Genomic DNA, 27,346 nt, shown 5'->3' on the forward strand with positions numbered 1-27,346 from the left:
TATCCTCATTTTCTGAAATTATATTGAGGTCACTCAACCAGTGTAAGTAAATGAAACTGTGCATGGGTGGTGCTTAGTTTGGTGCCAGACAGATAATGAGCACTTGTAAATATTAACCATCATCATTATCCCTTTCATTATGTGCAGGTATTTGTATTTCCCCGCCCCCCACCCCATGACACTGTGGGGCCATCAGCTTGGCTGATTTCCACAGATGGGCTCTTACTGGCTCACGCCTGCTCTGATTGCCTCGGTGCCCTCTGCCTTCATGCTTGTTTCAGAGGATCTTGACTTCCATGCTGCCCCTTCCCTCTGAAGTACTCCTAACCCTATTCTGATGATTTCATCTCTACTCTTTGTTTACTATCTTCCATCACGAATTTTCAGTGTTAAACCAGTTCTCTTAGGATTATTTTCCCCATTGATGACTAATTTTAGCAATAGGCATGCTAAATAATTCATTTAGCACTGGCTTAAAGAAATGTGGGCCATTTACATGTGTGTAATGATGTATGTGGTGCTGCTGTTTAATTCATCTATCAGTTCTTTGGCAAAAGCTTGCGACCTTGCAAAGCCATTAATGAAAACAAATCCCAGTTTCCATTAACCCACTTTTTCCTCATTTTCTATTGTTTCAGTCACTGATAAATTGAGTTAACATTATTTAACTTACTGAATATATGACAAACTACATTCAATCATTGATCTTGTTTCTTTTTCTATTATTTAAAAAATTCTCTTTATCTTCAAAGATCTGTTCACTGTTCTGCATTCCATTAGGAAATGGAATCTAGAGAGCTCATTTAAATTTTTCTGCAGACTTGGGAACTCAGTTTTTCTTCATGTTAATATATTACATTGTATATGTAATAACAACTCATCATATAGCATATAATCTCACAAAGAAACACATCTTTCTTAGTTCCCAACCCCTACTCTCTGACGTCTTGCAGCCCCCTTCCCTGCAAGTAGAAATAGAAAAGGCTGTCATGACAAATCCCCTATAGGATCATGGGGTAAAACTTCTAGTACCATAATAATGAAACACTTTATGTGTGGGAGACGAATGATAGAAATAACAACTGTGCCACATCAGACCTCATTAAAGTCAATGGACTGTAACCAGGGACTATTTGTAGTCTTGAACAGCTTCTATTGAATATTGTACTATATTTATTATCTAAATATTGAAAACAGCAATAAAGACAACTCCTCATTTGCTGGAATTCCATTTCTGGAAACAAAGCCTCAACATAAAGCCCAGAAAAGATCCCATTGCACTTGGTTTGGAAACCCTCTTCTTTAATTGTGTAAGTGGAGTTGTTTCATCCAGTGTGTTCTTGTGAGAGTCCCCAGTTGTCTCATAAATATGGCCATTTTTCTCTAGTTATAAACTTACAAATATCAATTAATTCTTGGGTAAGTGTAAAATGTGCTTGAGTTTATATGAAATACTTCATTTAAATGAAGCACAAGCTAGAATTGAACTTGAAATAATGGCAAGAAGGTTTAGAATGCTATTATGTGGCCTATTGGCCTCTCTCCACAAGGCACAGAAACTCAACCAATTAAAAAAATGCTAATGATAATAGTAAAGTTGCGAATTACATTCACCACAATTGTGGTTTTTTTTTAAGTCTATTTATTTATTTTGAGAGGGACAGAGACAGTGTGAGTGAGGGAGGGTCAGAGAGACAGGGGAAGAGAGAATCCCATGCAGACTTCACACTGCCAGTTGTGGAACCCAACATGGGACTTAAACTCACAAACTGTGAGATCACGACCTGAACCAAACCGAGTTGGTCACTTAACCGACTGAGCCACTCAGGAGCCCCAACATTCACAATTCCGATGTAAGTTGCTTATATTTATGTAAAATATTCACATTGCAGTTGTTAAAACTTCCATTTTAAAAATGAGAAAAATAAATAGACAAAACAAAACACTTGTTCTCAATATATTTCATGAGAAAATAAAAACATACTTTGCCAGAAGGGCATGCCTTGCTGCCTAAAAATTCTAATGGAAAGTATATTTGGGAATAAATAGCCCATTTTCCTCTAAACTAGTTGCTTTAAAACCAATTGGCTGCTACCCCAAGGAAGTATTGCATTTTACATTTAAACCAGTGCACCCGTACACATCCACCTAGTTGGCTTTAGGTGACCTAATGTGTACACTCCTAATGTTTTCACATTTATTAGCTACTAAAAGAAGGGAGTTTTTTCTTTTTTTTTTTATATCTTCTATGAGTTACATTGTTTCATCTTCATTAATTGAACACAATTTCTGCAAATATTTTGTTTCATAAGTGTGACTTGAAATTGTTACCAAGAAAAAGTTGAGGGTGTAAAAGCTAGAAAATAAGCAGATTTTTGAGAGGAATATTCATAAAATTACTTTAAAGATTTGATCTTTTTATTTGATTTTTTAAATCTCCTCTAGGAATTTGACAGAACAATTCTAATTACTAATCTTAGGAATCTAGTACATTATAGATTTTCCTAGCCTTATTGAAATTAGGTGGTTGGGGCTCAAAAATAAAAATGTAGCAACTTCATTTTTACTGTTTATAACTAAAATACCAATGAACTATTTTTACTAACAAACTATTAATTTTTATATTTTTTATTACTCAAATAACTTGTAAGAATAAAATCCCCTAAACATTTGTTAGTGTGTATCTTGTGTTGCTAAAAAAAAAGGGAAATCTACTTTTACAATTTTTCAATTAAGCTCATTGCCTTTAACATAAATAATGCATATCTGAATAATATTCTGTCGAGAGTTATGGAGCTTGGCTATTATAAACTTAAATTATTACCTATTATTTATTATGATTACCTTTCTTTTACAAACTGACATTCCATGGAGATTAGAAACTTGAGGAAATTTGAAACAAAAACACACACATAAAAGATATTTAAAACAAACTAGCCTCTGTTACATATAGTGCAGTACATGCTGACTTAAAATATCTTGGGAAATAAATCTCTTAAATAAAAAAAAGTTATTTCTTTTAAAAATTAACACAGTATGAAATAATGTTGGCATGCATCAAATACTCCATAGGCAGTATTTCTTTAAAGTTTTATTGAGTGCTAAGTCCTGTGCCGTTTTACTAGAGACACAAAGATGAACAAGGGAATTTGTATCCTCAAGAGCTTACAGTCTAGTGGGAGACTGTAACAAGTAATAATAGTATATCTGCCTCTAAGTAGCCATGTTATAAAAATATGAAGCAAGCCATTGATAAAATGAAGCAGTTTGGAAAGTTGGCGATGGTTGTGTCCAGTCTTTCAATCTATAGAGCATGAGTTCCAAAATGAGAAGCAGCGTGCTAAGTCAAAGAGCACTGAGCTTGGAATCAGGAAGCTGATGTCTGCTGTGTGGGACCCTCAGCAGGTTGTTTTCACTTATCTTGGCTTCAATCTTACATTTGCAGAAATATGAATCATTGATTTATAAGCTTGTGTTAGCCGATGAACTTTTACAGCAAATGGTTGCAATTCAATATGGCAAATTGGAGCTGCTCTTGTATCTGGGTATCAAGCACAGTGTGAAAACCTTGGGCTGTATGACCTCTTGGGTATGTTGTCGTATGGACATTTTATGAGTATGGGGAAAATACATTTTAGCTAATATTCTGCTTCTACCAAACATTTGCTGTTTAAGCCTTTTACTTCTAATTGTGGAATGAAAAGCTTTGGTCTATGTTGAAAGAATTTCAGGCATTAAGCATGCAAGCAGGTGGGAGGACTTTGGGGAAGGCTCTGAAATTAATCTGTGCCTCCTTGCAAGGTTAATCCAGAAGATCTGAAGGTAAACGTGGCTTAGTATTCTCAAAGGAGCAGGAGGATGTGGGAGGATGGTTCAGGAAGGCTGATCTACCATCTCCTCTGTGCCCAGACAGGTTCCTCTCTCCTGAGAGCCATCTGCAGCTGTTGGAGACCTATTCCTGGGATCACTTGCAGGGGAGGGGTCCTAGGCTTGCACACATTTCTTCTGTAGGCCTCCCTACTCCAGTGTGCATTGGCACATGGGTTGCTCCATATGCTTTCCAGGGCTTCTTACTCACTCTTTCCCTCCCTGACCACAAGCTCAGTCTCCTGCTGTTTCCTTTGCCTTAATATTTCTGCTTTTCTGCCTCCAGAATTCTGGATAAGAGTATGGAATTTTTGGACAATTTACTGTTGTTTGAGGTAATTTTACATCATTTTCTCTGATGACCTCTTTGCCTCTGGAGATGAAACTTCTGACTAAAATTTCAACCTTTAGGGCACTAGAGTGACTCAGTCGGTTAAGCATCCAACTCTTGATTTTGGCTCAGGTCATGATCTCACAGTTAATGAGTTCGAGCCCTGACAGTGTGACAGTGTAGAGCCTGCTTGGGATTCTCTCTCTCTCCCTCTCTCTGCCCCTCCCTCACCAACCCCCCCCCCCCCCGTCTCTCTAAAAATAAATAAGTAAACTTAAATAAAATTAAAAAAATAAATAAATCAGCTTTTTATTAGGATGTGTCAAATTGTTTAGAAGTCTTACTACTTTTATTGATGATTATGACAGTAATATAGCATGGAAATAGTTTATAAGCTTCAATGAATTAATGAGAAATGAAGGGCAGACTCACTTATCATATGTATATAGCACTTACAGCCTTTACCTTCCCAATAATCACAAAAATATGATAAAGTTAGTATTATTTACCAGATCTTTTAGCAGACTAAAACCAAAGAGGTTAATTGTAAGATCAATTTACACAGCAGTGGAAACCAGTAAGTCTTTTAACTTTGCATTCCATATTCTTTCTTTATACTAACTTGCCTCTTTGAATATTTTAATCAGAAGGTAATGTTAATTTCTCACAATCTTATTCACATACACATTCAGCTTTTCTTGTCAAATACTCAAATACATTATTACTATTGACTAAATGTAACAAGAAAATATAAATAAACCAGAAGACCGAGTTACTATTTATTGAGCTCCTAGTTTGTGCCATTACATGTGTTCATTACCTTTTTTATGGAATTCTCAAATGATCCAGGTCAGTAGTCACCATTAGGTCATTCTTGTAACAGGATGGTGAGTTTTTCACCATCTTTTATGGTGACAACACATCTAATCATGATCACTCAGGGTATGAGCCTTCCCTTTGTTTCTTTTTTTAATCTCCTTCTCTGAAGTATAATTGACATGTAAAAAGCTGTACATATTTAATCTATCAGCTCAATGAATTTGAAATAAGTATACATCTGTGAAACCCTCACCATGATCAAGGCCATAGACATATCCATTACCTCCCAAAGTTTCCTTCCACTCCCTACTATTACTATTTTGTGGTAAGAATGCTTGACATAAGATCTACCCTCCTCGGAAATCTCACATATACAGTACAGTATTGTTAGCTGTAGGCACCATACTATGGTAGATCTCCAGAATTCATCTTCCTTAAAAGTAACTTTGTATCCATCGTATTCCCGTTTCCCTCTCCTCCCAGCTCATGGCAATAACTATTCAACTCTCTGCTTCTATGAGTTTGACTATTTTAGATTCCACATATAAATGAGATCATATTTGTCTTTCTGTATCTGGCTTATTTCACGTGGCATAATCCCCTCCAGATCTATCCATATTATTGCAAATGGCAGGATTTCTTTCTTTTTTGAGGCTGAATAACATTCCACTGCATGTATATGCCACATTTGCTTTAACCATCTATCTGTTGATGGACATTTAAGTTGTTTCCGTACGTTGGCTATTGTGAGTAACATTGCAATAAACACAGGAGTATAGATAAATCTTTTTGAGATCTTGATTTCAATTCTTTTGGATAAATATCCAGACGTGGGATTGCTGGATCTTATTCTAGTTCCAGCTTTAATTTTATGAGGAATCGCCATATTTTTTTATAGTGGGTGTGCCAATGTACATCCCACCAACAGTGTACAAAGTTTTTTTTTTCTCCATTCCATCACCAATGCTTATCCTGTTGTTGTTGTTGTTATTTTTAATAATAACCATCCTAACAGGGGTTAGGTAATATCTCATTGTGGTTTTGATTTGCATTCCTCTGATGATCAGTGATGTTCAGCACTTTTTCATATACTTTTTGGCCATTTGTAGGTCATCTTTGGAGACATGTCGATTGGGTTCTTTGCTCATTTTTAAATTGGGTGATTTATTGTTTTGCTATTGATTTGTAGGAATTCCTTATATATCTGGAGTGTTGACCCTTTATCAGATATATGGTTTGCAAATATTTTCTTCCATTCCATAGACTGAATTTTTATTTTGTTTATCATTTCCTTTGTTGTGCAAAAACTTTTTAGTTTCATATAATCCCACTTGTTTAGTTTTTGCTTTTGTTGCTTGTGCATTTGTTGTGATACCCAAAAAATCATTGCCAACACCAGTGTCAAGGAGCTTTTTCATTATGTTTTCATCCTAGGAGATTTATTGTTTCAGTCCTTATATTTAAGTCTTTAATCCATTTTGATTTTAGTTCTTCCCTTTGTTTCTATCCATATTATTTCTTTTCCCCCCAAAACAGGGACAGCTAGAAATGTGTGTTGAAATAGGAAGCAAGAGGTAAAAACAAAACAAAACAAAACAAAAAACCCAGCCCATTATAGATTATGAAACTTTTCTCGAACGCTTCCTATTTATTTAATTGTAAATGTTTATAAGTGGTAAAATCTTTTTAAAGGACAAGTAAAATCTCTTCTCTAAGTAACCAGAAAGGTTACTCAGCCATGAAATACTTGGAGTGGAGAAGAGTGAATAGATTCAAGTAATAGAAATAGAATTGACACGTTTTGGTAATTCATCTGATAAACCAGATGAGGGTTATTCCAGACATGTGCAATAACCACCCACCCCCCAAGATCACGGGAAGGCTCATACATAAGCATGTGTTTACTTCTAGGTACATCTCTCACCTTAGAAAAGAGCCTTCTGACAGGTGGGTATACCATTAGTAAGGAGTAGAGTGCTCCAGCAAATATTCGTTTTGGGCACAAAGAATTAGCTTAGCTTAAGACACCTTCTTAGGATGTGCTTTGATGACCTGGATCTATCTCCAGCTGGGTTTGTTGACACAAGTCTTTAAGGCATTTCCATTATGGCTAATTTTTACTAATGTCTGTCTCAGGCTGACAGTTTGCATTGTCTTTCAAGCAAAAACTCTTTCTGAAACACGAACAGTACTGATTGCGATGAATTTTGTTATTACAAAGAGCAATCTGGTTTTATAGCCTCTCTCTGTTTTCCATAACTCATTTTTCATTTCATGAATTCTCTGCTTGTAAGTTTTCACTTCTTCTGTTGCTGATAGCTTCCCATTCATATTCTTGAACCACTTTCTCTTGCAGAGTCATGGCTTTCTGCTGACAGAGTTCACTGAGAATTTCTGCTCCAAGGACCTGGCCAAATTCAGTGAATAAGAGTCAGGTTTTAGCTTTTGTATTCATTCATACAGCTCATGACTACTCAACACTTCATCACTCGGCTTAGAATGGAAATGGCCACGGTCTATCTGAACTATTGTTAACATCAGTTTTGCCTGGGAAAAATCTATCATTCGCCTTTTATGACTTTTCATCCTAGTGTCCAGCTGTCCATTGTTAAATTCATCCCATCCAGTCATTTTTAAAAAATTATTTTCATCCTTAAAATCAAAAGCAGTATCAAATTATCTGATCTGCACAGATTATTTTCAGAAATTTTATTTATTCTTTTTTAAGCAAGATCTGTATTTATGTCTTTCAGGAGGTTTATGTAATTTATTAGTTCACTAAGCTTAGCATAGTGCTCACTCCAGTCTTCTGTCTCTTGTAGTAACTGTACATCCTCTTCTCCAATCTAGTATTTTCTTTATAAATCCCATAGTTTCGATTCTCATCTTATCATAACTCAGTTCAACTTCATTTTCTCTTTCACATAGGATGAAATTCTTTGTAACCTTTTCATTTTCAATAGGTATGTTTTGTCAGTGTCTTTTCAGTTCCCTTAGATTCTATTCTTTCTCAATTCTCAATATAACAGACACTTCCCACAGCATTTGGTTTATTCCTTTAAGCCTATGATTGAATATTTAAGACAGACATGTTCAGAAATATTCTTTGTCTTTTGATGTTTTCAAAAGATATTGCATTTTTGACCATTTTTTCATAATTTGATATCTTTTAAATATTGTTTTATAGCTTATTTCAAACTATTTAAAAAATTTTTTTTCAACGTTTATTTATTTTTTTGGGGACAGAGAGAGACAGAGCATGAACGGAGGAGGGGCAGAGAGAGAGGGAGACACAGAATCGGAAACAGGCTCCAGGCTCTGAGCCATCAGCCCAGAGCCTGACGCGGGGCTCGAACTCACGGACCGCGAGATCGTGACCTGGCTGAAGTCGGACGCTTAACCGACTGCGCCACCCAGGCGCCCCCAAACTATTTAAAATACTTATGCAATTTATTTTTATTGATAAATTCTACCATTTAAAAGGAACATTCATCAGGGGAAAATGGTAAGCTAATTCCAATAAACAAATAATAATAAGAGATATCTAAGATTTATTATGAAAATCAGGACTAAGCTCTTCTGACACCTTTGCTGTTGGTGAGACAGTAGTCAAAGTACCTTCCACTGTAATTTTCCCTCTGGTAATTCCTAACATTTTTCTCTTTATTCTTGAACATTATTATATTTAAGTGTGATTTATTTTTACTTGCCATTTTGGGTATAACTTTAATCTTAGGGTTTCTATATTCAGTTCTGGAAGATCCTCATCTGTTATCACTTAAATATGGGCTTCTCTATAATTTTTTTTGGGTACTCTTGGTGATGTAAGTAAAATTTTGCCTCTTGACACAGACAGCTAGGTAGGTGGGTAGACAGATAGAAATGTAGATAGACAGATAGTTGTCTTAGTCTGTTTGGGCTGCTATAAAAAATTACCACAGGCTGGGTGGCTTGTAAACAGCAAAAACTGTATTGCTTACAGTTCTGGAGGCTGGAAAGTCTAAGATCAAGGTGCCAGCATGGTCATCTTCTGGTGAGGGCTCTCTTCCTGGTTCATAGATGGTATCTTCTCACTCTATCCTCACGTAGTGGAAGGGTTTGGGAGTCTTTCTAGGGAATCTTTTATGAGGCACTGATTCCATTCACAAGGGCCCCAGCCTCATGAATTAGTCATCTCCCAAAGGCCCCAAGTCCTAATACCATCAGTTTTGGGAGTTAGAATTTCAATATATGAATTTTGGGAGCATACAAACATTCAGACCAGAGTAGATAGATAGGTAGACAGATAGATAGGAACAAATCAATATTGGATCTGTCTCTGGGCTGTATTCTGCATCTTCTACATCAATTCTGTCTTCAACCATATCCAGGCTACCATTTAAATGATTTGTTCTTTTTTTTTTTTTTTTTTAATTTCAATGACTTTCTTTTTCAAAGTTTCTCAAGGGTTCTTTTTCAGATAGATTTTTTTCTTATTTACCTTTAAAAACCCTTGCTCTTTAATGAATATTACTTTTTAATTTATCTCTTAAAGTATAATTAATATACTGACTTTTGTCTGATTTTTTTTAGATTAATTTTACCTGGAAAGAATTCATGTCCTATTGTTGAGTGTTGCCTTTCTTAGCATTAGATTTCTTCATATGTTTTAGAATTTTGTTTTGTGTACTCATTATGTATTCTTTCTCTCTGCCTGCCTTCCTCCCTCCCTCTCTCTTTTCTTTCGTCTTTCTTTCAATGTAGTTTTCTCACTATGTATGCCTGCTTTTCTTTCCTCTGTACTCACCCTTTCTTACCTAACTCTTTTATGTTTGTCTTTCCCTGACATCCTTAGCCTTCTAGACCAGACTGGTCTTCAAATGGCATTTCTAGGGGTGCCTGAATGGCTCAATCGGTTAAGCATCCGACTTCAGCTAAGGTCATGATCTCCCAGTTCATGAGTTCGAGCCCCTCGTCAGGTTCTGTGCTATCAGCTCAGAAATGGAGGCTGCTTTGGATTCTGTGTCTCCCTCTCTCTCTGCCCCTCCCCTGTTCTCTCTCCATCTGTATCTCTCTCTCTCAAAAATAAACATTAAAAAAAAATAAAATGGCATTTCTAGACTTCTGTCCTAGATATATGTTGTAGATATGATAGAATTAGGCATCAAGTAAGCATCTACTGGTTTTCTGATTGAGAGACTATGTCCATATTCTTCAGCCTTTAAGCCAGAGACCTGTTTTTTTTTTTCAGCTTATCTTCAGCATTTCCAAGTCACTGGCTTTATTAAGTGAGCCTGACTCTGGTTAGAAAACTTTTGAGTATTTATTCTCCAGGAATCATACTTATGGCCATTATTTCTATGTCTGGAACTAGAGCCAACAGGCTCATGGCTTTATCCCTGCTTCCCACTTTGCATTTTTGGTCCATTTCTAGCCTGTGGACATGCCCGTTTCTTTTTTGAATACAAATTCTTCTAAAAACTTTTTCTGTTTTTATAATTGGCCATATGTTTTGAGTAGAAGGAATAAATCAGAGCATAAACTCAAGGTGCTGTCTTCACAACACTATACTAACAAATTTTTCATATGTGTTATTTTATGTAATCTCTTCAACTTCTTTCCCTCTTCAGGGCAGATAGATATCTTATACATTAACCTATAAACCCTTACTATGCAGACCATAGACATCAGAAGTATATATTTGTTGCTAAATACTTCTTAGTTTAAGTAATTTTATAATAGAAAAAAATCTGATTCCTAATCTTAAAGACATTGTATATATGAGAATATGTCAATATATTTCTGTGCATGTGTGTTTGGACGGGTGTAAATAGATATGTATTTTCATACTTATTAGGGTCCTGCTGAGTTTACCTATTTGTGTGATTTTTTTCTTCTGCTTTCAGTTTGGCCAAGAATATCTTGAATATGATTCAAGAAATTTCTCTTTAGTCCAGAATACAGAAAGAAATATGAAATTTTGAATAACAATTTTGGACTCTGCTGCTTCTCGTAACATTTTCAATCAATTTTATTGCTTGATTGTTTTTAACCTGTTACGAAACACAGATGACCAGACTTACTCTGTGTAAGGGCTTGAGGGGAAACTAACTGGCCCACTGATGTTTTTATTCTCATGATAGTGTTTCCATGTGGAAGTTGGTAGCTCAGGATCACGTTGAGAGCCGGCTGACTGCTAAGGCCTGTGCTGCTTGTGTCTTGAACTTTCTAGAGTTTGGAAGTCATCAGTCCAACTCAGCAGCTCATTCTTTAAAACCAGAAGGGTCTGTATTTTCCTTGGCCTCTTTATTACAGCAAATATTATAAGACCTTAATTCTCATTGTGGCCTAATTATTCTCTTCTATTCATAATTCAGTGGGAACTATTCCTACTTGAGGAAATGAGGGCAGAAATGATATAATTGAGAGTAATGGCTTGAAAACCATGAATGTCTAGAATCTTGTGTTAAGTCTGATACATACTAGCTTGGTGGTCTTTATAGGCAATTCACTGGAAAAAAAGAAGTCTTTTTCTACTTTCAAAGTGGGATCATCATAAAGACTATTTACTGAATGACAGTAATGAGATAGCTCCTTAAAAAAATGAGACCTATAGTTAGTACCTAAACACTTTCCAATTAAAGAGTATGTCTTTAACTCAGCTGGTTCTCAATAAGAGAAATTCTAATATATGAAAATTCGTATTTAATAAAATAGAAATATTGTAAGGATAATTCCAATTACAAATATATACATTTAACTGCCAACTAAATATTTGCAAGGAAGTCATCAATCATGATGAACCTGACTGAAGAGAAACTATAATCTTGAACTTAGCACTTTTAATTATTAATATAATGAAATCTTTATAAAAGAAATTTTCCTAAGACACATGAAATCTCAGTACCAATTTGCAATTAAATTCATCTTTACTGATGATAAACAGGCAGCATGAATAAAAATTCTGAATGTTCAGTGTTCTTAAGTAATGCTAGATGATTAGACATCTGGCATAGGTTTTATAATTAACTGAAGCTTAAGAGTTATGCTGATAAGCTGGCCTTTACAAATATCTGGTCCTTTCTTTGAGGTTATTAGTTAAAAATAGTGATAAAATACATCAATAATTATTTACTAGCCATTTTGGAGTAAGAAAAAAAATATTAAACCACTTTCAAAAAATTCTTCTTTGTATTTCAGGCCCTCCGGGGAAACGAGGTAAGAGGGGCCGAAGAGGAGAATCTGGTAAGTTTCTCAGCTGCTCTTTGTCATTAATGTTTTGGTTAGATTCCTGCATCTGTTCCTCCTAATTAATGATTATATAGTCTTGCTGGAGGTTGCCCACAAGCTTGTGCATGTGTCTAAATCTTCTCTACTCGACCTAGAATTTTTTTTTTATCATCTCCTTATTTCCATCAAACCATAGATAGAAGTTTGGAAAATATTGTTAAGTTGTTAAATTTGATAACCACTGGCACCCAATTTGGGGTTATTTACTGTATCAGGTTAAGTTGGTCCTTTTTGTGTACAGTGCAGACTTTTTTAGCTTCACACAGTGTGGCAATATCACCCATGCTTCTGTCTCCATACATGTGCATGCATGGAGAAAACATCTTTGTGAGAACACATCTTTGTGAAAACATCTGCTTTGGGACACTGGGGCACATGTCTTGGAAAGGTTTATTGTTATTTTATCCAACTGGTACAATTTTGTCATGCTTTTACTCTCATTCATTTCAAAATTTGGAATTTTTATTTCTCTCATATAACCCTAGGATTTTAGTGATGACAGCAGCTTTAGTAATCAATCCAGCATTTTCATTTTGTAGTTGAGGAAATGGAGGCCCCAGAACAGTCAGGTGATCCAGCCAAGGCCACGCAAATTTTTAAGAGCAGAACTTGAAACAGAACCAATTGTCCCGATGCCTATTTCAGTGAGTTTTTCCTCTTAGGCCAAATCCCTATATGTACCTTCCTCTTACCTTGCAAGGAAGAGTTGATGGCCTGATAAGACTTCACATGGTCATTTTGGAGCCTTAGACTTTATAAAACAAGTCAAACAGTAAGTGCACACACTATTTGGATATTTGGTTTCAAAAAACATTTTTTATTTGAGTTTTTTCTTCACTTTGAAAGTAATTCAAGGTTTGATTCAAGTATGCTAAGAAATGCTCTTTTCCAGTAGAAACAGTAAAAATACTGATCTATGAAAAAAAAGGAACAGATTGATTTGTAATGTTTTTAGTTTTTTGTCTCATTTCCTCTTCTTTTTGGAAAAAAATATGTTGAAGTGAAAGAGATTTATGAAAAATTTACTAATTTAGGCAAGATACCTGCTTAATTCCCTTAAAAGTGTTCCTAAAAGTTATCTTTCAACCTCATTTAATCTAAGTAACTGGAAGCTTGTACAGGTATCCCTTTCACAAAATGCAGTTTTATATTTAAAGATGAATTATAAATGTATTTTAAGGAAAAAGAAATAATAAAACATTAGCAGAGTCAAATAGTTGGTGAATTGATCTTTGTCAAAAGAAATAAAAAGGATTGGGGGGGAAAGTAAAAATTTTGTACTTATGTGAAGTTTTATAGAAATTTAAAAAGCCAATTCCTAACTTTTTGACTACTAAAAACTTGTGTTTGTGTTTTAATTGAGCATACAGTGTGCAAAATATTGAAATTTTCTTAGACTTTGCCTATGTTTTGATGAAAATACATAGTTTTAAAGAAACATATAAACATCAGGGTTTAGTCTTTTATATATTGACAATGCTACTGAATGAAAAACATTTTTAGAACAAATAATGGGTACATTTTTCATTTAGCCATTTTACCAAACTCCAGAAAGTTATATATCAATTCTTTATAACTGGGCTGTCATCAATGACCAAAGATCCTCCTGATTCACATTTTATCTAAATTTTTAGCTATATAAATAGGCCATCTTAAGATGAGCCTTTCAGTAATTCATAGAGAGGCCTCAGGGATTCTGAACATCCATTGAAATTTTATATAAAGTTTGTGTGCAGATAGATGTAAATACACTTTTATGGATAAAATGGAAATGGATATGGATATGGATAAAATGTATGGATAAATACACTTTTATGATATGGATATCAAAGTTGTCCATGACCTAAAAAAAAGATTAAGAACCATTGAACTCTAGATGACTTCTTTGTCCCTTGTATTTTGATGATGATTATGACAATGCTTTCATCTTTTATTTAGTCTTCATATTTTGCATATTCACTAATTCATCTCTCCCTTTCTCTTATTCTCTCCACCCCACCCCTATCCCACAGGTCCTCCTGTAAGTATATTTGCTGCATTTGGGATCTTCTATGTTAATCAGGATCACGTATATTAAAACTATGTTAAGACATCAAAATATAATCTATATTTCAATTAGAAAAATGTTACTGACCTTTGAAGGATATCTAACATTGGGAAATTATTTTTTTAGTACACTATTTTGGATATGTTGAAGTGTAATATGTGTCAATTAAAAAAGACTTTATTTTTGATATGCTCACAAGCCAATTACTCTCTTGGGACTTTTGGACAAACTTATGAAGCTCCTGATATTAAATACTTTTCCTGGAATTCTGAGGTTTCTCCTGCAAGCAAATCCCCAAGCTATTTCGCACTTCTTTTTTCATCTGTTTAAACTTGTATCTGAAATATTTGCATTTGCCAGTCCACCAAATGTAGATGGCAACATGATCATGGAAATGATACCCCCCGGGGGCTTGGTCTGGTACTCCCTCCTTAGGCAACACTCCCTTTGAAGTCCCTTGGAGTTTGCCTGCATAAAGAACATGAGATGGAGCCCTTGGAGAGTTGCACTCTCTTTTTTCGTTCCTTGAGTAGGTCAGAGCTGCCGCATTCCAGCCTGCTTTGCACTCACAGGAACAGATTATCTTGTCAGCTTTGAGCTGGATGTGTTTTTGAGTAATAATATCCTGGATATCTGTTGTCTGACCCCAGTGTTTGCATTGTCCACTGTACATTTACGGTAGCCATGATCATTGGCCTTGAGATACTTTCTCATCCCAAATAGCCAGTTTGCTCCAGGGTTCAAAGACTCCACATTGGCAACTTATCTAACAGGCCAGCATGGTCCAGGGAGAGGGGCTTAGCATATACTCGTTTACTTTATTCAGAGGAAGCATTGGCTTCCAAATATCTTTTACAGTCTTCCTGCCACGTTCAAGGGTGGAACATAAATCATGTTAGAAATGACTTTGCTTCTGTAACTGACTTTCAGCTCTTGCTTAATGCTAGGCAGATGGTATGCCCCAGGTCTAGGAACTTTATTCTTTCGCTTCATATTTAAGCCTCTGTCTTTAAAGCTAGAAGCAAACCACTACTACCCAGAGGAAACTCTGGAAATTACAGCCAGAATAGAGAGTTCAAGACTTTTTTGTGTGTGTGGATGTGGATGTAAGTAAGTATTAGACATGCGAAGGTGTAGTTAAATCTTGCTTCTGCCAAATGGTGACATTTCGGGTTCTAGTATTTCTTCTTTGGTCCTTCACAAATTTAGGCAGCCATCTAGATCCTGCTTTCTTGAAACATCTATTAGTCCAGGATCTCCACTAAAGATTTAATTGTTCTTTCCTTTCTTAGTATGTAAAAAGAAAATAGAACTAATGTGTTTAAGCCCCAAGTACAGGCATACCTGGAAAATATCATGGGCTTGGTTCCAGACCACTGCAATAAAGCGAATATCACAATAAAGTGAGCCAAGTGAATTTTTGGCTTCCTAGTGCATATAAAGGTTATGTTTACACTATACTGTAGTCTGTTAAGTGTGTAATAGTAGTATGTTAAAAAAAATAAGGTACCTACCTTAATTAAAAGTATTTTATTGCTAAAAATGCTAATCATCCTCTGAGATTTCACTGAATCATAAACACTGATCACAGATCACTATAACAGTTATAATAATAATGAAAAAATTTGAAATATTGTGAGACCTACCAAAGTGTGGCACAGAGAAACAAAGTGAGCAAATGCCATTGGAAAGTGGTGCCTGTACCTTGCTCAACGCAGGATTGCTGCAAACCTTCACTTTTTTTCAAATTTATTTTTTTATTTTTAATGCATTTGTCTTTTATTTTATTTATTTTTTAAACATGAAATTTATTGTTAAATTGGTTTCCATACAATACCCAGTGCTCATCCCAACACCCTCCTCAATACCCATCACCCACCCTCCCCTCCCTCCCACCCCCATCAACCCTCAGCTTGTTCTCAGTTTTTAAGAGTCTCTTATCAAACCTTCACTTTGTATTAAAAAAAAAAAAGATACCCGTGAAGCCCAAAAAAGTGAAATGTAATAGTAATGAGGTATGTCTACACGTGGCAGGCAATGTTCTAGGAACTTTACACACATACTTCCATTTTGCCTCACAAAATTCCTGGTGTTACCCTTCCCATTGTTCAGTGAGGAAGACTCATAGAGGTTAATTATCAATACTTTTACCTCTAGAGAGGGTTTACAAAGTTGGAATTCAGTTAGATGTGTCTGGTTCAAACCCTTTCCACTTACCACATTATCCCTATTCCTTATGAGTTTTGAGTGTGTTGCAACATGGATCATTGTGTAACAGTGGTAGGCCATGGGTCCAATCCTGTTTCTTTATATAAATAACTGTGTATAATAAAAACATGTCCAAAAAATGTAAAGTGGTTAATCCATAAAATAAGCATTCATACTGTCCCATCTCGATTGCATTTTAAAGAAGTTGTAATGTGTTTAGCAAACCGCATCAAATCTAAGAAATAAGGTATAATCATGAGTTTTTATACTGACTAAAAGATAAGTCACTCACATTTGGTAAGATGAAAAACCATCGATTGTGAAAAGGAGAAAAAAAATACGTATTGATTATGCTATCTTTACTAATACAATGGAGTCTTGTAGTACTTGGAACCCCATATCATGGGAATCCTTATGGGTGAAATATCTTATAATGGAATCCTGCTGAGGCTCTAATTTCTAATAAACCTTCATATATGATTTTCAAGAAGTATTTGCCTTATATCAAATTTTACTTCAGAGGAGATCACTCTATAAAATATTTCCATTATATATCTTGCATCTGAATAAAAATCAGTAAGCAGTGGCATTATTATGATTAAATAGGTTTACCAATGATATATTGAGATATAATATCCAATTATTAACAATTATAACTTAAAGTGACCATAGTCTTCCTAGTTTTAGCATCATTTAATTTTATGTGTATTTTCCCCTTTTCTTTTCCATGAACTGAAATCTGAAAGTTTCTGTAATTTTATTTTTAGAGAAATTTTATTTTCCTTTTTTGTGTTTTTAAAAAGTATATTTAGCTATCTGCACGAATAAGAAATTACAGGAAATATCAATGCTTACGCTGCCATTGTAATGGCAGTTGCCCTTGCCTCCATCCTGTAAATACAACGTAAGGCACAAAGGTAGTCTGAAAAATTCCATAGTCTTCCTTCTGGTGAGCAATTTGTGACACTGAACCTGTGTTAGAATACTTAGCACAAGGAAATTCCTCAAGCTTCCTTCTTGCCACGAGCTTCTGTGCTGCCATGGCTTCCCATGTACGGAAAGATTATGAAGTGTAACCTGGTGTTGGGGTTTGTATTTTCTTGTCATTCACTTGTGACATGTGCTCAGTTGTGCAAAAAACAGCATGTGGACACTTATGAAACAAACAAATGAAAGATTGATTGACAGTAACAGGTCTCTTTTGTCACTAAGAGTCACCTTTTCATTGCCCTCCTGAAGTAATCACTCTGAAGTAAAACTAAAAAAACAAAAAAGCATAATGATAAAATTTAATTTTACAACCTTACATTTACATCTTCATTTGATATATTGGATATATCCCACTAGATTAGTGTGTGGCTGAAGTGTTTTTTCTTCTGTCAGTTTCTGTATCTTGCATATTGAGGTCATTTATAATTTAAAACTTGAAATACAACTTGAATTAGATCCCACGTATCAATTCACTCTTTAGGAAGGTGTTCAGCTTATTACTCGGTTATCTATTTTGACAAAAAGATATTGCTACCATAGGGGTCTCCATTATAAAAGGCTGCAATGCAGCAATTTTATAATAGTATGTGTAATTTACTTTTACATGAATAACAGGTACTTCTTTCTATTTTCTTTTTCATAAAGGTAACATGTAATAAAACATTGCTTTAAAGGAATCCATGAAAGTGCCTTGGATGCCCAGCTTGGATATCACAAATATGTTTCTAGAATGATTTGTCTGACTGTTGTGTTACCTGATTCCATAAGCCATGAAATTGTACCGCCTACTTTGGATTTCTTAGAAATGCAATCATGTTTCAATAAGAAGCAAAGAGTCAGATAAAAATTTACAAAGTGATTTCAGAGTTTTTAAATGTAGCAAATTTTGCACTACTTTTGACCTTTCTTAGAATCAGTGGGGGATGTGGTTTCTCTGTCCTTTTGTCCCCAGAGGAGACGCTATTCTGATATTCAAACAAGCCCTATAACTGTAGCCAGAAAAGAGTCCAGAGACCTGTTTTAACTGGCTTTGTATTTGTATCAGTCTATCAAGCCATATAATTGTGCTTGACTGACAGAGATATGATGTTATTGTTGGTAGCATAGAACCCTCTGAGGTGCGAAATACGACGCTCTTGTGTAGCCCGTTCTGTCCCATCTACCTTCAGCAATTGTCAACTCAATTTGAAGCCCAGAATCTTGTTGACAGATGAATGAAGCAGACTTAGCCAAGTTAAGCTTACAATGCTATTTCTGCCAATATGGTAGATGAATTAGGAAAAAGAAATCTCTGAGGAAATTTTAGATGAAAAACTCTGATATCTTTACTTCATACTGAAAAAACAACATGACTTTTAAGTCAATAGTAAATCTTTTCCAGATTCACTAATAATTACAATTTATGGTAACTTCCTACCTATGTGTTACTTTATAGACCAATTCTCATACCAGCCTTGTGAACTAGAGATTTATTATACCCATTTTATAGACTAAGAAGCTGAGTGTTGGGCAAGTCAAGTTATTTTGCCCTAGTGCTCACATTTAGCAGGAGGCAGAAACAAAATTTGAACCCATGTCTATCTCTAGCTCTCTGCAAAGCCCCTTTCTACCCCATATTTCTGTAAGATGTTTTTCAGGCAAGTAAGATTTAAGATTTACCACTTTCTTTGCAAATGCCTTCTCTGTTGTGCCCTTCCCTCTATCATCTATGGTTCATATTAAGCTTTTCTTAGTTATCCGTAGATCTCCTCCATGTGCTGTTTCTTTTTTTAAATTTTTTCAAAATGTTTTTATTTATTTTTGAGACAGAGAGAGACAGAGCATGAACAGGGGAGGGGCAGAGAGAGAGGGAGACACAGAATCTGAAGCAGGCTCCAGGCTCTGAGCTGTCAGCACAGAGCCCGACGCAGGGCTCGAACTCACAGACTGTGAGATCATGACCTGAGCTGAAGTTGGGCGCTTAACTGACTGAGCCACCCAGGCACCCCAACTCCATGTGCTCTTTCATATTGCTGGATACTCAAAACAAGCTTATAAATCATCTAATTCAAAAAAACTAAGAATAAAATAGTCTTGGGGTATTTCACCAAATGTTTCTTTAATTTCTTCTTTGTTCCAAATTAAAATATTTTTGTTTCTATCTGGGCTCAAAGAATATGCTTTTGTATGTGTGGTGACTTATTTTTTCCATAATAATAAGGTATTCTTGTTGAGAGAGCAAACGATGCATCTTATAGGAAGCAGAATCACTGCAGTGATTCTGGGATGACTATATAAATTCAGGTGTAGTCACCATAAGAGACCAGAGAAACAAACAAAACAAGCCTGGAGCATCAATTTGTGTCTAAAGGCTGTTTGGGGACATAGCTATAATAGAATGACCATAGGCTGTCACAGATGGGTAGTTCATTTTGGGACACTGCACACAAGTTGTGTCTTGGAATAAAAGGTAGAAAAAGAAAATATAACTATAATTCTTACATGGAATAGATTCCCCAGTGTCTTTTTATGTCTTCTGTTTTGAGTGGTTCAAGCTGCCATGTTTGAAGAGGGAACTGTACTCAGTGGTAATTTGCTTCAATGCTTCCTCTGATATTGTTTATGTAGATTTAGTGCCAGATTAAGCAGAACCTTAGAACTCTTGAAAAGGGAAAAATAATGGGTAAAGACCCACTAATTGAGGTAAATAAGGTTGTTTAAAAGGAAGGAGGGCAGGAGGAAATAGACATACAAAAATGTTGGCAATAGTTTTTGCAACATTATTTTTTCTTGTGGTCTATTTCTAGATGCCATCTGTTTTAGAATAACTATAGCTATTGTAACAGACAAACCCTGAGATGCTAGTAGCTACCACAATACACATTTATTTCTTACACATGATGAGGGGCAATCTTGCAGAGATCCGGTGATGGAGACTGCTGTCTTTCATATGAGTGTTCTAAAGTTACCCTGGGCATAGATATGCAGCCATGAGATAAGGAAAAAGAAAGAAAGAGAGTGAAAGGTTAGATAGAAAGATTTTCTTCTGCCACCACCTGAGATACAGGTTTTTATGGTTTATATTGCTTTTGACCACATTCCTTGGGCAAGCGTCAACGTCTATCTTCACACATAACTGTGAGGGAGATCAAGAAATGTAGCTGTGGGCTCAGAAGAAAAGGTAAACAAATTTGGTGAACAGCTAATCTCTGCTGCCCTGTCTGGAAACAATTCCTTAAGAAATATAAAGGAAAAGAAAGAATGAAAACAAAAAAAAGAAGAGAGAAATAGAAATAGCTAGAAATCCCCAGAGAGATGTACATGGGTATGTCACTTGGGTAATAATGTGAATTCTGTCTTATTGTAACATTTTAGAAGAGAAAAACATTCATCAAAACTATTATCACTAGAATCCTTGAACAGAAAAAAAAAAGTAAAAAGGAAGAGTTTGGGTTTTGTTTTGTTTTGTTCTGTTTTTTAGGTTGGGGTTTGCTTTATAAGAAGAGTAGGATATTAATGCCAGGCCACAAGCTCCAGGACCCCCAGGTTGCTTTGTAACATCATTGATAATGAGGGCTTTTTAACTTTAAGCACTTATAAGATCTTTCAGCAACATCAGACCCTGTTACAGCTTTCTCTTCTCTGTCCTGTCTCTCATGCCACTGAGTTACTTCATAACCTTGTGTCTACATAGTATTGGGTTTAGAGTGACCTCCTCAACTAGAAACAATTTTGGTTATCTATTTTGTTTCATATTCCCAATTGTTTCAGGTGAAAGCTTAATGTTTAGTAATAGTATTGTGAAAAAAAAATGACTAACAGTTTTAAAGCAACTCTTACAAGGTTTGAAAAGTAAGCAAATGTCACTCTTTGGTGAGAAATAGATATTAAAACCAAAGAGAGGTTAGGCACGGATCCTCTCTCTTTCAAAGATACTTGGTAGATGAAATAAGAAAGAGCTAGAAGAGTGTTTCTCTTTAGATTAAAAAAAATAAAAAAAACAACAGGTAGCACAGGCAGTCAGAATTATTAAAAAGAACCTCGTGGTTTTAAAGATTTTGCTGTTGGTTGGTGATCAGACACCTGCAAACCTTTCTAATAGCCAGTCTACAAACAAATGGGGTGTCACATCACTCTTTCCTGTTTGGCTTTCTTGTGACCAAATACTTAGTCATGTTGCCAAGTTCCTAGGACTGTCTGCCTGTGCACCTGCATATATCTTCTGGGACAAATGGGGAAGTAATTATATGACCTCCCCAATTATGGATTTGTGGGCCTTGGTCAAGAAAGCCACTCTAAAATAAAGTGCTATTAGAAAGAAGTTTGGAGTCATTTTGAGTGTTAATGTTTTGAACGAAGTCAAATGAGTAATTGAAGGGATGCATTGTCATTTCATCATGACCGTGTGAGCATTCAGTAATGTGGGGCATGTGATTGCAGAGAAGGCCTCGGTGTCCCCATTCTTCCAAACTAGCTACTTAACTGCTATCATTTCCTCTTATAAAAGGGTGGCTCCTCTTTAATTTCCAGTTATGTGGACACCATGAAATTGGCTTACATTTGGCCAAGTTGATCAAGTGACCTGTCTGATCTGAATTGGGTCCTAGACTATAATACAGAAAGAATTCCCTCTTCTAGGAACTTAGAGTCTAGTAGAAACAAAGCAAAACAAAAACATAGCAATATTATGTGAGAAGAAGTACACTTGGGTTATGTCCAGGTACAGTGGAAGAACAACAGGGCAGATAAATAACCTAGGTTTGGGTTGGGACGGGATCAGGGACACCTCTGGATCTATGGTAAGTCAAGGAGTTGTTGACATGAAAAATTTAAGTAATGCAATGTTTTCAGGGAGGCTAGCATTTTCAAAGGCTTTGAGACACAAGACAGAATGGCATTTGGGGAAGCTGCATATTAAATAGGTTGAAATGTAAAGTTCAGGGAGGAGATTAGGCAGTAAATCAAGACAGCAGAGATTGGAATGGATGAAGCTGTGAAGGACCGTGCATGCCATGCTAAGTCACTACCCTGAGAGTATACAGAGTCTAAAGGATTTAAGAAGTGGGGAGGCATGGTCAGACAAACATTTTAGAAGATCACTCTTCCTAAAGGACAAGAGGAGGACAAAAGGGAAGCAAAAGATGACTAAATCACTGTTGGAGATATTTAGCTGAGAATATAGTAGCCTGGAGAGAAGTAGAAAATGGGATAGATTCAGGTGCTCTTACTGAGGTAGAAATGGAAGAAATTTGTGACTAGATGTAGGGATGAGGAGGAGGGAGAAGTGGGGGTGATTTTTCAGGCCTTCCTCTGGAGAATAATAGTTCAGGCCACTGGAACAAGGAATAGAAAAGGCAGGGGAGGTTTGGTCTGATGAGGAGTTACAGATGCATATGGAACATCCAGATGGAAACATCCAGTAGCCAGTTGTCTATGTTGGTATTCCACTCGGGAGAGGTTTGAGCTGGAGTGAGAGCTCTAGGAATAATGAAAGTATAGCTGGTTGTTGAAGTGATTGAAGTTATCAGGCCACTCAGCTTATGAAGATGACACTCTCTCCCACTCTACTTTAGAGTTTGTCATTTAAGAAATAGGTGGGAAAATTGGAGCTTTTAAAGAAGACTGAGATGGAGTGCTTAGAGAGGTGGAAGGAGAATCATGACTTACTACAGTCAAGGGAGACACAAAGGAAGAAGTCTTAAAATGAAGAAAGTGGTGAACAGTGCTAGATACTGCAAACTAGAAAATAGGATGAAGACTGAAAAGTGTCCACTGTGTTTACCAATACAGAAGGCCTTGGTGCTGCTTTTCAGAGCATCTCCATGCATCACTTTTTTCCCTGACCGTGGTGTCTATACCTATCAGTCATTTTACCCAAAGGAGGTAAAATGGATGTAATACAAATCAACCACAAGTGGAAAACTCATGCATACTCAGGACAGCACATTTTATTAAAATGTCTCTTTTGATTATTCCCACTATGGGAAATTAGGATAACGTTTGGATGGAAGATACACAGTGCCAAGTTGTAACTCACAGCTTGTGAGTACAAAGGAAGGTCTCTCATTTAGTTTTTCCCTCCCTTCTTTTGTTCTGTATATTATTTTAAAAATATAGCCTCTGTCTCAGACAGCTTTTAATCTGATTCAAGAAAATAGTCTTCACCTATGTTTAGTTTTTATCAACCACACAAGTCATGTTATACTTAAATGCCAAATGAATGAGCCAGATAGTCAGAGCACTAGTTCAGAATGAGGAAGCCCCATTAAGCATATGAATGGCTAGAAAACTTGGAACTTGAGCTGAGACTTGAAAGATGGAAGATAATTGGATCGGCGAAGAGGGAGAGAGTGGCCTGAGAGGTGGTAATGAGCCATTGGAGAGGCCAAGGTATTTGGAGTAGGTGGCTCCTGATAGAAGTAATAGAGGTTATTCTGGGAGGATTGGTCAGGATTACACATGGAGAGCCTTGAATGCCAGACTTAGCAGTATGAACTTTAAATTTTAATAGAAAAAGCTATGGGCGGGGTGCCTGGGTGACTCAGTCGGTTAAGCGTCTGGCTCTTGATTTCGGTTCAGAGCATGATCTCATGGTTGTGAGAATGAGCCCTAAGTCAGGCTCCATGCTGGGTATGGAGCCTTAAGATTCTCTCTCTCCCCCTCTCCCTCTGTCCCTCCTCTACTAGCTCACTCTTCCCCATACCCCCACACCCCCCCAAGAAAGAAAGAAAGAAAGAAAGAAAGAAAGAAAGAAAGAAAAGAAAGAGAGAAAGGGAGGAAGGAAGGAAGGAAGGAAGGAAGGAAGGAAGGAAGGAAGGAAGAAAAAGCTATGCGAAGTTGGTAAGCAATAAACTTAGAGTGATTGGTTTCAGAGCAACTTGCAGGGTAGCTCCTGGAGGAAACATGAAGAAAATCTAGGCTAGTCTAAAAGCATACATAGGATGGGCTTCATCTGAGAAAAGTTACCAAGGAAGAGTAATAGGATTTATAGAATGAATATGAGGAGTGAACCAGAGGAAGAGTGAAGGATGATTCTGCAGTGGAGACAGAATAGGACACTGCAGGAACAGCTGTTCCAAAAAAGGAGCCTTTTATAAAAGGCAAAAAGATGTCAATGTTGAGTATTTTGAGTCTGAGTTATTGGTAAGATATCTAAATGGAGATAGTTATGAACTTAGAAAACTCTTCTCATTGTGACCAAAAATGATCATTCACTTGGGGCTATATCCTCTCTGCCTTGTGTTGCTGGCATGGATGGAGTGCAGATGCTTCTGCAAAACGGCAAACAAGACAAAGGCTGAAAGGAATCCATTGGGTTCTCCAATTAAAATGGCTTTGGTGATTATATCAGTCAGGGTTCCGCTGAGAAACAGAACCAATAGAATGTCTATCAGAGAGAGGTTTATTTTAAGGAGTTGGCCACACAATTGTGGGAGCTGGTAAGTATTAAACCTGTAAGGCAGGGCAGCCAACTGGAATCTGAGACAGGGTTTCTATGTTATAGTCTTGAGGCAAAATTACTTCTCTTTTGGAAATCCCAGGTGGTTTTTTTTTTTAAATTTTATTATTTATATTTGAGAAAGAGCACTTGTAGGGGAGGGGCATAAAGAGAGGGAGAATCTCAAGCAGGCTCCATGCTGTTATCACAGAGCCCAATGGGGGGCTCAATCTCATGAAACTGTGAGATCATGACATGAGCCGAAATCAAATTTGGACACTTAATGACTGAGCCACCCAGGTGCCCCAGGAAACTCCAGTTTTGCTCTTAAGGCCCTCAGCTGATTGGACAAAGCCCACCCAAATCATCAAGGGCAACCTGCTTTACTTAAAGTCAATTGATTATAAGTGTAAATGTCAATATATCTATAAAATAACTTCCTAGCAACATCTAGACTGGTGTTTGACCAAACAACCAGGCACCATAGCCTAGCTACACTGACACAAAATTAATCATCATAGTGATGTTTTCAAATAAGCACTTCTTAAAGCCATACTTCTTCAGATCCCTGATGAATATGGACATATATATATATATATATATATAAACATCCGTTTATATAGCCTTATAACTTTGCCTATGATGTGTAAATATACATATTGTACATCCTTCACTTGCAAGCATTCTTGGCTGATTATTATGCAATACATTCAGTTGGAAGTTGGTGATCAAAAGCCCTTTTGTATGGATCATTTGATGCCACAACGCTGTGAAGTAGGCGGACTGCTAGTATTACTGTGTTTTCCTCATCAGCTCTAAGAGGGGCTCAGGGAAAGGGAGTGACACACTTGTGACACATGGTTCATAAGTGGCATGTGGGCAGCACTAAGCTTTGGTATGTTTGCATTTGATCTTCCTGTAGCAAATAAACACAGATCCACAAACTTTTTAGAGAAAGACAGCAAGACAATATCTCTGACCTGACACAATGGAGAATGAAAGATTCCTGGAAAACTGGCATTTGGGACCTATGTAAAAGAAAGAGAGTTTGGTAAGAGCATTTCTGCTGCCCAGAGCCTATCCAGATTGAGGGAAAGGACAAAAATGGAGCAGCAGGGGCTGGTCGGGGACTGAGGTGAATCAGAAGGCCTGAGGGCTGCCTCCTGGGCTACAGATCAAACCAGAGAGGCAAAGGGCTTACCTTTCCTAATCACCGCCCCACTGTGCTCTCTTAGCTTTTGACCCGTCACATCTTCCAGTGTCCTGTGGAAGATCAGAGACAGGAACACTAGGGCATCTATACAAAGTGGCTGAATCACCACTTCCTTTTCTTAATAAACAAATGAAATCCATATTTGTGTAACTAACCCACAGAAAAAGAAGGAGAATGTTTGGCAGGCACAGTAGAAACCCAATCTGGAAACTACAAATTTAAAAAACAATTATTTTAAATTTCATATCACAAACTTCCTTTTGGAGGCTTCCGTTAACTACATCTATGTTAGGATATTCTTCTGGGAGTAGAAATATAAGCACTCCAGAGCTTTGTGCTGCCCAGAGCTTTGGATTTTATAGGACACATGAAAGCATACTTTAGTCCTGTACTGCAGACACGGTCTTTTGTTCTGATATATAATTTCATTCAACAGTAGTAGACACATGTACTTTGTCTCTTGATTTGCAGTTTTGGGAACAATTTCAACTTGCTCCCTTCCAGAGCACATTATTAACAACCAATTGGCATACAGTTTCTGGCTTTTTCACAGGTGAGAGTGAAAATGGAAAGAGTGGATTACAGAGTTCTCTGCAGGCACCCTGAATAATTTATCGCCCTTCCGTTGTAATGGCTTAGTGTATATATCTTTCACCATATGTAGCCTTCCATTTAGATGTCCAATCAATGGTAAAGAATAAGAACGGGTTTTTAAAAACCATCCCTTGGAGTGGAACTAATCAGCTTGTGGTTTCCTTTCAGGTAGTCTGACCATTCTCCAATATGCCCTGTATATCCTCAGATAGGAAATGACCTAAACTTCTACTTCCAGTTGTGTGGATTATTTATCCTGAAACCCCCCCCTCCATTTCCACCCAACCCTCTACTTTGCATATTAAAGTTAAGCCCCTAACCATTGAATTCTCCTGTCTGACTGCAAAGTGGATCTGGCATGGCCATTACATACAAACCCTTACTTTGTACATTATATGGCATGAGTTGAAAAGAAACTATTTTTGAATTCTTATATTGTTTACCAGTTTGAAAGTTGTGTGAAAGATGAGGATTTATTCCTTTGCCCCACTAGATCCCCTGGGTTTTATTTGTTTATAATGTTATTTTCCCATAGGCATTAACTCTCCTGTTTAGAGAGAGGAAAAAAATCCTTATTTTATCTTTAGTTTC

The 27,346-nt window shown here is 36.5% G+C and overlaps 1 protein-coding gene across 1 annotated transcript in view; it reads left to right on the top strand.

The window, feature by feature from the left end:
• Positions 1-27,346, top strand: part of COL25A1 (collagen type XXV alpha 1 chain) — a 460,013-nt gene that overhangs the window by 231,974 nt on the left and 200,693 nt on the right. Inside the window, exons 3-4 of the mRNA XM_053217073.1 lie at positions 12,197-12,241; positions 14,299-14,306. Of these exons, the coding sequence (XP_053073048.1) occupies positions 12,197-12,241; positions 14,299-14,306 (53 nt within the window). The remainder of the gene's footprint in view (positions 1-12,196; positions 12,242-14,298; positions 14,307-27,346) is intronic.

This window comes from Acinonyx jubatus, chromosome B1 (assembly GCF_027475565.1).
Source record: "Acinonyx jubatus isolate Ajub_Pintada_27869175 chromosome B1, VMU_Ajub_asm_v1.0, whole genome shotgun sequence".
NCBI classification, from domain to species: domain Eukaryota; kingdom Metazoa; phylum Chordata; class Mammalia; order Carnivora; family Felidae; genus Acinonyx; species Acinonyx jubatus.